General features: G+C 44.7%; 1 protein-coding gene across 1 annotated transcript in view; it reads left to right on the top strand.

Moving 5' to 3' along the window:
• fhod1 (formin homology 2 domain containing 1) overlaps window positions 1-15,028 on the top strand; it is a 71,437-nt gene that overhangs the window by 32,934 nt on the left and 23,475 nt on the right. The window contains exons 7-13 of the mRNA XM_063188270.1: window positions 1,226-1,337; window positions 2,152-2,246; window positions 3,590-3,733; window positions 5,385-5,764; window positions 11,174-11,287; window positions 12,424-12,486; window positions 14,012-14,101. Coding sequence (XP_063044340.1) covers window positions 1,226-1,337; window positions 2,152-2,246; window positions 3,590-3,733; window positions 5,385-5,764; window positions 11,174-11,287; window positions 12,424-12,486; window positions 14,012-14,101 — 998 coding nt within the window. The remainder of the gene's footprint in view (window positions 1-1,225; window positions 1,338-2,151; window positions 2,247-3,589; window positions 3,734-5,384; window positions 5,765-11,173; window positions 11,288-12,423; window positions 12,487-14,011; window positions 14,102-15,028) is intronic.

The following is a 15,028-nucleotide window of genomic DNA, read 5'->3' as shown; positions in this document are numbered from 1 at the left end:
GTTGAGCTATTACTTCATCGCATTACCTTATAGAGCACTAATTATATACATATGTGTGAATTATGCCACTACCTCTAGCATAAAGCAAAAAAACTTGCTTTCTGTAGTGTTGAGTGCAGCTGATAAAAGTTGTATTTAACCTATGGAGGGTGTGGTTTACAAACACTCTAGTAAATTAAAGGCAATACAATTGAGCCTGCTGAAAGGTTATCTTAACTGTGTGTGCAACAGTTTCTCAGTCATCACGTTTTCCTTTCTCTGCATACCTCTTCTAAGGAAATGTGGGTGTCAGAAGTTTAAAGGCAGTTAAAATGTACATAAAGGAGAAGTGAAACACGCAGGAAAGGAGAAATCTCAAATTGTCAGCAGATGTCATTGAATGGTGGTTTCTTATGTGGAAGGTGCTCCCAAGACTCACCAGCGACGCATGCTCTCTAAGATGTGTGACTTGGTGTCATTCTAGATCAGTGTTTCCCAACCTTTTTTGTCCTGCGTACCCCCTAAGCAAATTGGTCATATGATAAGTACCCCCTCACTCAAGCTCTATATCTGTTCCTCTATCCCAATGTGACTACACTCCATATATTTGTTATTATTACGTTTTTCCACGTACCCCCTGAGGTGTGCTCGCGTACCCCTAGTGGTACACGTACCCCTGGTTGGGAAACACTGTTCTAGATCCCCACACTGTAAGGAACACTGTTGCCACCTAGTGTTCAAAGATGGCAGTGTCTTTATTTGGGGTTATGATGAAACAATTGGAAAATGCTACACACAATACAGTCTTGAATTTGTTTTTGTCTTATAACTTCCTTTGTGCTGTGAATTTTTCCAGTTGTGTGTTATAACGTTAGTCTACAATTTTCTCACCTACTTAATTCTACTGACCACCCCACTCATAGGTGTGCACAGATAGGGACGAGGTGACGCTAAAGTACCTGCCGCTTTGACCTACTCGACAAAAAATTGCCTTTTGGGGTTTTTTTTTGGCACAATGTACTATAGGCAATGTAATATTGAGATGATCATCTACAAATGATTGACGGTCAAAACATGTGACAATAATGCTCCGATGTAACATACAGCCTCTTTAGCCTAGTAAGGCAGCCGGAAGTTCATCACCCCCCCCAACTTGAGCACCTGCCCCTTGAAATGCATGACGCTACTGCCCCCACTACACCACTCACCAGTGAATCTGCTGTCCTCCTTCTCCTCTTCCTCTCAGTCTCGTCTGGTGGTGAAGACCGCTCTGAAGCTGCTTATCGTGTTCGTGGAGTACACAGAGTCCAACAGCCCACGGCTCATTCAGGCTGTCAACACTGTGGATGCCAAACGAGGTACCTTATCCCTCCTCTCCTCTCCTCCTACACTACACTTCACCATGCACCTCAACACCACTTTGCAACTGCCAGTCTCTCTCTCTCTCTTGCTCTCTCTCTTCCTCTCTCTCTCTCTCTCTCTCTCTGTCTCTGTCTCTCTCTCGCTCGCTCGCTCTCTCTCTCTCTCTCTCTCTCTCTCTCTCTCTCTCTCTCTCTCTCTCTCTCTCTCTCTCTCTCTCGCCCTCTATCTCTCTCACTCTCTCGCTCACCCACCCTCTGTACAACAACACAAGATGCATTTCAGCTACACAGTGTCTTCTGTGTACAATAATATGCAGAGGGATTTGTGCCATGTTTGTTTAAAATGAAATTACAGTTAAATTGCACACACATCAAATCCTTAATGTTGATGTTGGACCCAAAGTATGTTTATGATATGAAATATGAATAACCCATGCTGAGCTCTCCATTGGGTAAAAAGGTTTTCTTTTACTCTTTTGTGGCAGCAGTGTAATTTTAACTTTTTTTGGTCCATTGGAACGCTGTGTGCAAACCTTTTAATAATGCTCATTCATGCCATGTTTGCTGCGACTGCATGTGGGCAGCTGTGGCCTTAGTTGGTCTTTCAATCTAGGAGTTGTAGATTCGAATCCCACCTGACCTCTCCCTACACCTGCATCCATGGCTGAAGTGCCCTTGAGCAAGGCACCTAACCCCACATTGCTCCAGGGACTGTAACAAATGCCCTGAGAAAGAGTAAACGTAAGTCGCTCTGGATAAAAGCGTCAGCTACATGTAATGTAATGTAATGTTTGCCGTGCTTTGTCTCCAGGAGTGAAGCCATGGACGTATCTTGTGGACATCCTGGAGGAGAAGAACGGCTCAGACTCCGAGCTACTGGTGTTCACCATGTCACTGATCAATAAGGTAACCAGAGACCATTGATAAGGTACAATGTTTTATGTTGTTTTTTTCCAGGATCCATATGACCAGGGCCGGATTAAGATGGCCTGGGACCCCTAGGCCAGTGGTTCTTAACCTTTTTTTTCTGAACGCACCCCCTTAGCTGTTCCCAAGACAAGCCGTGCACCCCCATCCCAAATGTCTACACGTGTATACGCACCAAAAAAAATGATTTAAGTGATTAATTACAATGATTCTTACTTAAGACATTAATCAATACTTTAATGGATTTACTTAGGGACGAAAACATGTTTAAATTTGGTCTTAATTTGGCCTAATTATAATGTTTGGAAGCAGAATTTTGGTCACAACCTCAACACTCAATTCCGCGCACCCCCTGAAATCTCTGGCGCACCCCCAGGGGGTGCCCGCACCCCAGGTTAAGAACCACTGCCCTAGGCTACAGGTTGTTGCCCCCAGAAGGCAATTTTCGCGAAAAAATGTGTCATAATTACGAGCTAGAAATTCAGGATAACATGTCTACCAACTGTACGCAACACAATGGATGATTTTTTTCAATATTGCATCTTGTCACAATTCTGCAATTTTTCACTTTTGGGCAATCAATGGGGGGCCCTAGGCTGCAGCCATATTTAGCCTGTACGTTAATCCAGCCCTGCATATGACATAAGAAAGACTCTAAACTGCAATCATGTGGCCCAACCATGCCCCTTTAGGAGACTAGGAGAATGAATGGAGTTCAATGGGAAATTCACACCAATTTTGAATGGTGTTTCCCAATCAGGGGTACGCGTACCATGAAGGGTACGCATACCAGCACACTGCAGGGGGTACAAGGAAAAAAATCAATAATAACAAATTTATGGACCATCGAAGGCACATTTGGATAGAGGAACGGGGTACTCATGGCATTGCAAAAAGTCCTAGGGGGTATGCGAGACAATAAGAGAGGTTGGGAAACACTGATTTATTTTAGGAGACCACTTCTCTGGTGATGTGGCGTGCTATGACTTGTCTTTGTCTACCATTTTGAAAGTCTTTGCTACAACCAGATGCACAGACAAAGACAGATGTGTTGCTAAAGACAGTAGAGAGGCTCCCCTGATCCCACAATGGGACTGAAAACTCTACTCATGTTGGAGAGTGTTGACATCACTAGTTTATAGATTTACAGTTTGTATGTGTGTACGTGTATGTGTGTGTGTGTACACATACATGTGCATTTGTGTTTGCACACGTGATGTGTGGATATGTACTGAACATCAGCATAAGTACTGTACTGTACTGTATGTGTCTGTTTGACATGATGTGAAAGCTAACGTGCACTGTGTCATTGTGCTGCTCAGACTCTGTCGGCGCTGCCAGATCAGGACTCCTTCTACGACGTGACGGACAACCTGGAGCAGCAGGGCATGGAGGCCATCATGCACAAGCACATGAGCACCAAGGGCACCGAGCCTGACCTCAAGCACCAGTTCACCATATATGAGGTAAAATATGCTAACGCTACACACCTCAAGCACCAGTTCACCATATACTATATGAGGTAAAATATGCTAAGCACCAGTTCACCATATACTGTATGAGGTAAAATATGCTAACGCTACACAGCTCTAGCACATGAGCACCAAGGGCACCGAGCCCGACCTCAAGCACCAGTTCACCATATACCTTTACAGTATGAGGTACGATGCACAGCTAAATCGCCAGTTCACCACATATGATGTACAATACACAGCTCAAGCAGCAGTTCAACATATACGAGGTAAAATAAATTCCACAGCTCAAGCAGCCGTTCACCATATATGTGGTAAAGTATGTTACACAGCTCAAGCACCAGTTCACCATATGAGGTACAATATGCTAACCTACCCTATTCACCAAGTATCTACTATATTGTCTTCCTATGGAAAAATGAATGGGAGATCTCCCACTTTGGCCTTGAAAAAAAGTATGTTCCGCTTAATATAGATGGATTGATTTTTAATATGCAATTTAGACATACCTAGGAATTACAAAAAACTTGGAATAATTACTATTGCAATTTTTCCCATGTCGAACGCTATATTGACTGGCCTAATAGCTATTGTTAATTCGACAAAGTAGCCCATCTCGACAGAACACAGAACGCTCCCAAACTGAACTCTCCCAAATTGAACCCTCCCAACCTCCATCACCAAAGCCCCATTCAATGTTAGCCAGGCCGTGCCCTCCTAGTGACGCAACACCTTCAGTGTTGCTTCTAGTCAGGTCTGGAGCAATGCAAATATCATTTCTGAGCTCCAAAAATATTGGGCACTCCTCCCACTTTTTCGGGAAGCAAACAACCAGTAGCAAACGAAGGGAGGCTGGTCAACCATACTGTTTGGGAAATGTGAATTATTATGCTCTAGCTCAGATCAGGTCTCTAAGAGATTTGCAAGTCGATGATACTCAGGCTAATTTAATCGTTCAATGGCCAAACAGATGTTCTCCATGAAGGCTGAACTTTAAGTCTCTGTAGGTTTTCTAGAAAGCTGTGGTGTAGTGTAATGCAAGAGATATTTAAATTGTTTGGAAACTGTTTGGCTCCTTGTTTCATAGGGAATTCGTAGTTGTTTGCATCCTTTCAAGTCGTGTTGAGAGACAGCATGCCTTTATCTCTTGCTCTAAGGTTATGAAATGCTATAAGGCCAAAGCAAGCACATCCACATTAATGTGCTGGATCAACTCTTCAAGCCCAACAGACACAACTCTCAACACCAGTATGCCCTCAGAGAAAAGATGATTGATGATTTTAATTTTGGACATTTTGAATATTTGACACTGAGCAAACAGATATTGAAGACTTCCTCTGAAAGTTTATGAAATGACACCGACATACTTTCTTTCACTGACATTGTAAAATGTAGTTTAGGTTTTTTTTTCTGCAATACAACACATCGGTTTGTATGTGTTCTTCAGTACGCCAATGTGCCTTTCAACATATCCTATAGGTTATATGTTGCAGACTGTTGTATGTAAAATATCACTTACATACACTGACATTTTGTGTGTTACACTTACCTTCTGCACATCTTGGACATAAATAAATTATTTATGTGTTGATCTAGGCCTATATGTGTAATATTTGCTGATTCATGTTTTTTGTATGTTATTCAGAATGCCCTGAAGTACGAGGACGGGGAAATTGAGGAGCCGTCGGCCCACATCCGCAAGGAGCGCCGCAAGGGTGCGAGCGGAGATCAGCCCGGCGAGGGCAGGAGGAGCCGGCGTTCCTCGGGCAGCCTCCACGACTTGCCCCTCTCCTCCTCCCCCGTCCCCTCCGCCTCCCCCACCACCTCTTCCTCTTCCTCTGCCTCCCCCAGCCGCACCACTTCCCCCTTGCCCCCTGACACTTCCGGCAGCCCCCTGCCTCCCTCCACACCCACCTCCAACAGCAGCTCCCAGAGGTCCTCTCCAGTGCCCCCTCCGCTGGCCACCAACGGCACTACAGGAGCTAGTCATCAAGAGCAGGAGCAGAGCAGAGCTTCGCCCACTCCGTAAGTGATGCCCCGTGGTGACATGGTTGCCATGCACATGGATGTGTATAATGGCTGTTGTATGTGTGTGTGTGTGTGGGTGTGTGTGTGTGTGTGTGTGTGTGTGTGTGTGTGTGTGTGTGTGTGTGTGTGTGTGTGTGTGTGTGTGTGTGTGTGTGTGTGTGTGTGTGTGTGTGTGTGTGTGCGTGCAATGCTTGCTCAGTACACCAAATGCGCTTGTGTGAAAAAGCTCACCACTCCTATGTATTGGCTCACCACTCCTACGTATTGGCGCCTGTGTGCACATTGTGTGCTGCTGACATTTCAAAAGCACCCCTTTTTGTTATTTATATGATAATGCATGGCATTTAATGCTTTGATTGCACACAAAATAATTAATCAGCTGCGCTATGCTAAAATGTCTCTTATCTGTTTCAAGAAGCTACTTGTTTGCATGCACTGCGTGTGACAGTGCATGCCCTGTCTCTCAATGTCTTGCTGTTTCACTCTGCCTGCAAGAAAGGACAGAAACCCCCAAGATATTCTCGCATTTTGTAACTTGGATAATGGCACTAATGGCACTAAAGCACTGTCAGTGTTTCTCAACCTGTCTTGAACACCCTTTGACCTGCTCATAAGCCTCCCAACGCCGTCTTGGTCTCATCATAAGCCTACCCCTTAGTCTTAAAAAATAGAATACACTATAGTAGCTGAATGGCAGTTGAGAACACCCAATCCCCCCCAGCTGTATTCTTCTCTATGTCCTCCTAGGCGTACCAAATTCACCTTTCAGATAGGACCTCTGTACGCGTGCATTGTGCGTGCACGGACGGATTTGTTTGTGATGCTCTCCAGATTCCTGGCTGTCAGGTAGTCAACTTATCTGGAATGATCAGATCAGATCTTCCCCAAAGACAAGGTCCTGACTGACGAACGTTATTTTACCCTCAGGTGCTAGTACCTCTGGTGCGTGTCTGCAACTGTGTGTGTATGCGTGGCCAGTTTGGCACAGATGGTCTTTGTGTGTGTTTTTGTTTTACTTTGCTTTAGTTGATAGAATCTTGTGCTAAACTGTGGCAGCATTTTTCCTCTATTTCAGACTGAGTGTACATGTTTGACATAGTTTAGCTTATTGTATTTATTTATGTATTATTTCTCCTTTATTTTACTAGGGTAAAACACATTGAAGCAGTTGCCTCTTTTTCAAGTGGGCCCTAGCCAAGAGAGCAGCTTAATTGTCACACTCACATTTGAAATAAGCTTGCATCATGTTACCCGACCACAATTTGACTTTAGGTGTTAATGTATGACTTGATAATAGCAGAACAGAAGAACCCCTGACATGGCATTTCTCAGCAGCTTGTTAATTAGGCATTCCGTGTCCGGTTATTATTCTGATCAGGAGGACAGGCTGTCACATGATGCATCTATATGGAGAGGGTCAGTGTGTGACGTGTGCTGTAGGGATCAGCAGTTTATCAGCAAACATTGACTGGTCAGCAGTTTTTAAAAACAAACTTCTTGGCTGTGGTAGGAATAAAAAAGACACAGGTGGTAAACAGTCCCAATTAAATTCTAGGAGGATAAATGTTGATCATTAACAGGAGTATTGAAATTGTACTTTGCATACACATGGGCCATCTTCAGAGTAAAACTAGTGTTACAGTCTCTGTTATGTGTGTATATTTACAGTTAGCTTACCATAGGAAGTTGTCGTCGTAATATGTGAGACATGGCAAGTGGTCGTTGCTGTATGTGTGTTCAGAGGTAGGATGACAAATGATGCTGCAGACCTAAGGGCCTCTTTGTGTTGTTAATGTGTTAGCTTTATTGTAACAACATGGCATCCATCATTAATGACGCTGAACTCCCTCATTTATCTAAGAGGAAAGCAATTCCATGTTCCCAATTACGAGTGTATTGTTTATTTAGTTTTAACAATCACAGATTGCATTATTAGAACTTTATCTCAATTGTAGAACTTTGGGACTGCCTCACTTGCAAAATGGACTCTTATGCAATACTACAGTCAGTTCTAAATACTGTAAGTTCCCAGGGTTTGGCAAACGTCTTCCTCTCATTCGGTACTTATAGAGCCACCACAATGATGATTTATCGTTTGCAGTCATAGTGGGGAAAATTGAATGTTACGACAGCATACCTTCCTTTCTCTCTGACGCATGGATGACGTCTCATACACGCTCCATATTCATCATGCTATATGTGTGTCTGTGTGTGAGTGTGTGTCTGCAGACATGCAAGTCAGTTTGACTGTACTTTTGCATGTTTGTTCATGCCAGTATGTTGCCAGTATAGTATGTTGATGTTGGAATCTGTCTTTTTTTAAACTTTCCGTGTTTTTTAGTTGTGTTCTATACATGCATCTGTTTGTACAGACAGAACTGGACAGACGGAGGGAGAGACAAATGCACATGCATCAGCCTCCCTATATATACCTGAGAGAGATGACCAGACATGCATGCAGAGAGAGAAAGAGAAAGAGAGAGAAAGGGAGAGAGAGAGAGAGAGAGAGAGAGAGAGAAAGAGAAAGAGAGAGAAAGGGAGAGAGAAAAAAAAGATGTGGAGAAGAGAGAGAGGGCAAGGGAAAGATGGAGACGACAGACAAATATAGAGACAGGGAAAGAGGGAGACTGAGTGAGAGAGAGCGAGACAGACAGAGAGGGAGAGAGAGACGGAGAGAGAGAGACAGAGAGAGAGACGGAGGGACTGAGAGAGAGAGAGAGAGACAGAGAGAGACAGAGGAGGGGTTCAGTCCAGCGACAGACAGGCATTCCATTCCTGTGCTCTGCAGCAGCGGCGTGACTGTGCATGTGGGAGAGACAAATCACATGCGGAGTGACAGCGGCCTGATGGATGCTGGCCCTGGGCCTTTCCCATATGCGGTAATGCGCCGCAGTGGCCGCCATGTTGATGCACACCGTGCGCCAACCGCTGACAACCGCCATGCTGAGTAGCCTTTCAGATGATTTAAACTCCTGGAACAGCAGCACACACAGTACCCCCCCTGCCTGCCTTGACTCGCGAACTTCCTCCACAAGGACTAGAAGTTTGTTTAGAAGTCACAACTTATGTGGCATTCTTATTATTATTTTTTTCGCAATCTCACAGCTTGCACATTGCGTGCAACCAAGAGTCTGTCCAGTTCAGCACTACATGTTTGTATACAACATAGCAGTGTTCACAGTTCACAGGATGTATGGTATATACGCTGGTTGACCGTTAGCAGGGCCGCTGTCGGCTTTGGCCACGCCCCAGACAAAGTAATCTGAAAGGGCCCCCCCACTTACTGAGGACCCAATTCTGGGTACCGTCTCTCCTAGGGCCCAGGACAACTGACTCATTTGCCCCACTGTCAACTTCTCTGCCTGTTACTGCTTGATGATTTCTCCATATTTAACATGGAATTCACTTACGCTCAGTGCCCCCCAGCATCACTCCAGGACATTTCATTGACTGGCTTATAGGCAGTGTGTTTTAGCAGACTGCTGGGCTGCTGCTGTGGTGGTATTAAACTTTCAGCAGGTTTGTTCCTACACATAGACACAGCTGCACACCTGGTACACAGCCAGGGTTAAGGGCTGTGGATAGATCAAGGCTGATTGCATTGTAAGACTCAGATTCTGTATACAATTGACTCAGAGAAAAATGTGACCGTTACATCATAGTGGAAGTATTGTGGTCATGGTTTCTTTTCTTTGGCCTCAAGCACAATTTATTTTTTAATATATTTTTTTATTTTTTGGACCGGTGTGTGCTGGTTTTCTAGGACTTTCTTGGGTCAGTGGGGATGACAACTGGTGCTCTAAAGTCATAATTTTAGAACATGATCTTAACGTTGTTGATAGTATAATTAGATTGGCCGATGGATTGTCAGGTAGGGGGGTTTGCAAGTTCTCTTCGCGAGCCCTTCACGAGGTCTTCAAGTGCACCTCAATTGCTACATACCTTTCCAAGTTTAGAGCCCGTGCCCAAAGAAAAACATTTTATCACGTTGACATGCAGCGTGTATAAGGGGAACACAAATGTTTTATCTGGAAACCGCCGTTCACTTAGTAAACCTCATGGAATTCGTGCCCTCGAATTGCGCAAGACCTCTGGGTCGTGTTTTTAGTCCTAGACCCTCCGCACCAAAAACCAGCTGGGCAATCGGGCCTTAGCAGACATGCGCTGCAGTTTCTTATCTGTTTACATTATAGTTTTTCCATCCGAACTCTCTAGGCTAGGTCCTCATATTAAACATCGATTACGAATGTCCACAAAACATTTAGTCAGTTTTTGTTCTGTGTACCAAATTACAGCCTCTCTCTCTCACTCACTGTTAGCTCCGTTTTTAATGTTCTGCTTGAGCACTCCCTGACATTTTCACTCACCCCGCCACATCACTTTCCAACAACCCTGAAACTTTCTGTTTAAGTTGTAAGTTCTAAAGAAAAGAGTCAGCTCATACTTTCATTTCCCAGCATCCCCTCTTTCTCTTCCCTGCATCTGCATTTCACTCGCTCTCTTTGCATGCCTCTCTCTCATTGGTTACTGAATGGGTGCCTTAGTGGTTTTTCTTGTGAATTACCTTTTGGTGTTTTTATGATTTGGGTCAGAGGTGTATGACAAAAAAGTAGAAGTACTCTTATGCCTCTTTTCCACTGCCGGTTTTCTGGTAGGCCTACAGCTCGACACAGCATGACTCGGCTGCCACTTTTTGCTTTTCGAATAGGCACGACACAGCTCAATCGCAAAGAAAAAAGTGGCGGCTGAGTCGCGCTGTGTCGAGCTGTAGGCCTGCCAGAAAACCAGCAGTGGAAAAGAGGCATTAATAGCGTATCTCCCACCATTAAGTACAGTGGAATAACTGCTGTATAAACTATATAAGACCATGTGCTAGTGTTGTAAAGTCAAGTGAAGTGAAAGCCCACCGGGGGAAACTCCCATCGTCGTTGTTACACAGCACTCCACAGCACACAAGTGCACACTGCACACAACAATGTCATGTGGGAGAATAAGGGAGGGCCCTGGTTAATTACCCCCCACACCAACACGGCGGGTCGGGAGTCGAACCGGCAACCTTTGGGCTACAAGCCTGAGGCCCTAACCACTTACCCATGACTGCCCAACAAATTACATAATTGTAATTACATCAGTAATAGTACTTCTACTTCTACTTCATACAAATTTGGGGTGTGTTTCTGAAAACCATAGTTGCTAGCCTGTTAGCCTGCTAGCCTGCAGCTTGGGTAGTTGTCAGTGGGACATAGCATTGCAAACAACAAAGTAGCTAACATAGTTAGCAGCTACGCTTTCAAGAAATGCACCCCTGGTTTTGGGTCTTCCTATGGTGCTTCTAACCCCCTGTCTCATGTAACCACGATTGTTTCCTCCTCATCTCTCTTCACCCACCCCTGCCCACTCCACCAGAGGGCGCTCTTTCGTCAGTCAGTACATGTCGTCTATGGGGATTTCTAGACGCTCACGGTTGTTTAACAACAAGGCCAACTCGATATCAGAGGAGCCGCCAGCAGCCTCCAACAGGTTTGTACAGTGACCTTCAATCAGCCTTTTCCCCATTTCTGCCGCAACATCAGACTAATTTCTGTACATTGGGCTTACAGCACATGGTTGTTAATGTGGGGATATCTTTTAACTTGCCTCTGTCTACATCAATTCAAGAATTTTGTTTAAAAAAAAAAAAGTGAGATATTTTCTGACTTATTTCATTCACTGACGCTAGACATTTCATCAATCAACACACGTCCCACAGCACATCACACATGGCACACATGCGTAGTACGACATGTCATGACATGGCACAATTCAACAATGTTGTTCAATGAGTTCAGTGAGCAGCACCTAAATACAGTGGGTTTTCATCTCTGTGCTGAGACCTGTGCTCTAAGACCTGTGTGCTCTGAGACCCGTGTGCTGAGACCCGTGTGCTGAGACCCGTGTGCTGAGACCCGTGTGCTGAGACCCGTGTGCTGAGACCCGTGCTCTGAGACCCGTGCTCTGAGACCCGTGCTCTGAGACCCGTGCTCTGAGACCCGTGCTCTGAGACCCGTGCTCTGAGACCCGTGCTCTGAGACCCGTGCTCTGAGACCCGTGCTCTGAGACCCGTGCTCTGAGACCCGTGCTCTGAGACCTGTGCTCTGAGACCTGTGCTCTGTGATGCATCTCCAGAGTTCCAGACAGGATTGGCAAGAGGAGATGAGTCTTTGAGAGGAGGAGATTAGTGTTGCTGGCTTCTACACTCTTCACTCTCACTCTCTCTCTCTCTCTCTCTCTCTCTCTCTCTCTCTCTCTCTCTCTCTCTCTCTCTCTCTCTCTCTCTCTCTCTCTCTCTGTCTCTCTCCCTCACTCTTTCTCTCACTCTGTCTCTCTGTCTCTGTCTCTCTCTCTCTCTCTCTCTCTCTCTCTCTCTCTCTCTCTCTCTCTCTCTCTCTCTCTCTCTCCTCACTCGCTCCAGCACACTTGAGTGGTTCTGCTGAAAAATTCCAAGCTAATATTTGTTTTGGTTGTGTGTGTGTGATGTGTTTGTGCGCGTGCGTTCCAAGCTTATGCTTGTTTGTGTGTGTGTGTGTGTAGTATGTATGTCTCTGTATGTGTGCGTTTGTGTGCGGGTGTTTGTTTATGTGTTTATGATGTCCTATTCTGTTATGTCACACCATCAGATCTGAAGAGGGGTCTGAAGCAACAACCATGGAGGACTTTGATCCCTCTGGATTCGAAGCTGTGTATGTGTGCATGCGAGTGCCCGTGTGTGAGTGTGTACTGTACGTACTCACACGTGTATACGCATGTGTGTGGTGTGAATGAGTGAAGAAAAGTTTCCTAATCCATCAATACTAATGGGTGCTTAGTGATTTGAATTACTCGGATCTCAGATTGTGCATAATATCCACAATTATGGTTCACAAAAGTACTAACTGTAGAAATTAGAATAAAATATTGCCCTCAATTCTAACCCTATTAAACAGTGGTCCACTAATGCGAGTTACTCAACAGCACAGATGGTTTTCCAGTTCCTCTGTCACTCTCTTGGGGGTGCTGGCTAGTTGCGTTCTGGTCAGTTCTGCATTCACTGGTTTGTCCACAGTCCAAGGCTGTAAATGAATGCTTGCTTGGTCAGCTGTTCAAGAACATTGCTGACTTGATATTACCAAAATATAATCTTTTTTTGGAAGACAATTGTAGCATGGCGTCAGATGGGTTTCTTATTTTGTACTCAATATTTTGACAATGATAAAGTGTGTACTGTATGGTTAGAAATGATGTGTTGTTATGATGGCACAATTATGTAAATGTCCTTTTGAGCTATATTCAAAGCGCTCTCCTTTGAGTCAAGGTGGTTGAAGTATTTAAAAACCCTTTATTTTACATCGGGGTAAACATGGTAAAAACGCTGACCGGTTTCAGCCTTTATGTAAATGTCCCTTTATTCTGTCTTTTGTTACACATGTAATGTATTTAGAGGGAATTGTATGTGATTGTTTAGCTGGAGACTGTTCCATATCCCTTAACCTCCACATGATGGCAGAGTATACCAGTTAGCCATGAAAACACACTGAGTACAGTGAGTGTAATATTGAGTAATACTATTATTTCACTGACTCCAATGTTGTAACAACTAAAACCATTCACAGTGTGAAGTTGAAATGTGTGTTGTTTTTTAACTTTTCGTAGGTAATCCATTTATTTGTTTCGGCTCAAGTTCATTCACACTGACACACGCACACACACACACACACACACACACACACACACACACACACACACACACACACACACACACACACACACACACACGCACACACACACACACACACTTTCCTCACCATATGATTTGCGAGCAGCAACTACCCGTGTGTGTGCGTGTGTGTGTGTGTCAGTGTGCAGTCTCCTCAGACCACTCTGACAACGGGAAACTCAGTTGTTTGGAGTCTCAGTGCCTGAGCAGCCTCTAGCCTGGGCTGACGGCACGGCGCTACTGCCTTGGCTGAGCGAGTCTTCACTTCTAGTGTGTGTGTGTGTGTGTTGTGTGTGTGTGTGTGTGTTGTGTGTGTGTGTGTGTGTGTGTGTGTGTGTGTGTGTGTGTTATGTGTATGAGACTTTTTTTGTCATCCTCTGGCTACTGCCTTGGCTTAGCAAGGGCTCACTCCCACTTTGTGTGTCTGTGTTTGTCTGTGTGTGTCTGTGTGTGTGTTTGTGTGTGTGTGACTCTCTCTCTTTTTTTGTCATCCTCCTCTGGCTGGTCCGCAGCGAGTCTCCTACAGACCCGGCTCCGCAGGAGAACCATTCCCAGACGACCACAGAGCAGCCAGTCAAGACCGAGAGCAGGAACGTCTTCAAGTGAGTACCACTACCACTACTACTACTGAGTACTGTGTAGCACAGCACTGAGGGGACTCAGCGTACAGTACTATGACACTCCAATGTATGGTCTGTCAGACAATGTCATGACAATGAATGCTGCCGGTCATGCTGTTTTGGGATGGTTTTAATTAATTTTGTTTTTATTTTATATTTGTTTTTTTTATTTTGTTTTGGGTGAGTTTTGTTTCGTTTCAGTGCGTTTTATCTGTAATTTCAAATGTTTTTGGATTTTTTTCAGCAAAGTTTTAGAAGTGTGATATCTGAAAGAGGTGCATGCAACAGACTGTTGTGAAGATACATCGTGTCTAAACAAGTGTAGATGAGTGTTGTGAAGATACATTGTGTCTAAATAAATAGATGACTGTTCCGGTTCATGATCATGACTGGTGATGAGAAAGAGGTGTAGGAGGAGGAGGAAGATGATGAGGATGAGGATAATGATGAAGAATGCGTTGATGGTGTTCAGGCATCCATGCTATGTAGAGGTCGATGACAGTCTAACTTCTGAAACTCTGCATGCAGATGCAACAGTGTAGTTAATGGAGGCGATTCCTGAACATTTGCTTCTCTTCATTCTGTATTCCGAACACTTCTTTTTCCTTAATGGGTCCTTTCTTTTCTTTGTCCCAAGAAACGTTTTCTCCCTCTCCTCCCCTTTATTTCCAATCTTGTCTAGCGTCTCCTTGGTGTTTGTCTCATGGCTGTCTCTCTCTCTTCTCCCTCCCTCCATCCTCTCCTCTCCTCTCCTCTCCTCTCCTCTCCTCTCCTCTCCTCTCCTCTCTCCTCTCCTCTCCTCTCCTCTCCTCTCCTCTCCTCTCCTCTCCCTCTCTCTCTCTCCTCTCTTCTTCTTCTTCATAATGTTTGGCCGCCGTCCTAATCTCTTTCCTCTCTGCCGCGGAGTCC

This window comes from Engraulis encrasicolus, chromosome 22 (assembly GCF_034702125.1).
Source record: "Engraulis encrasicolus isolate BLACKSEA-1 chromosome 22, IST_EnEncr_1.0, whole genome shotgun sequence".
Lineage (NCBI taxonomy): Eukaryota > Metazoa > Chordata > Actinopteri > Clupeiformes > Engraulidae > Engraulis > Engraulis encrasicolus.
This window is presented reverse-complemented; position numbering and strand designations above follow the sequence as displayed.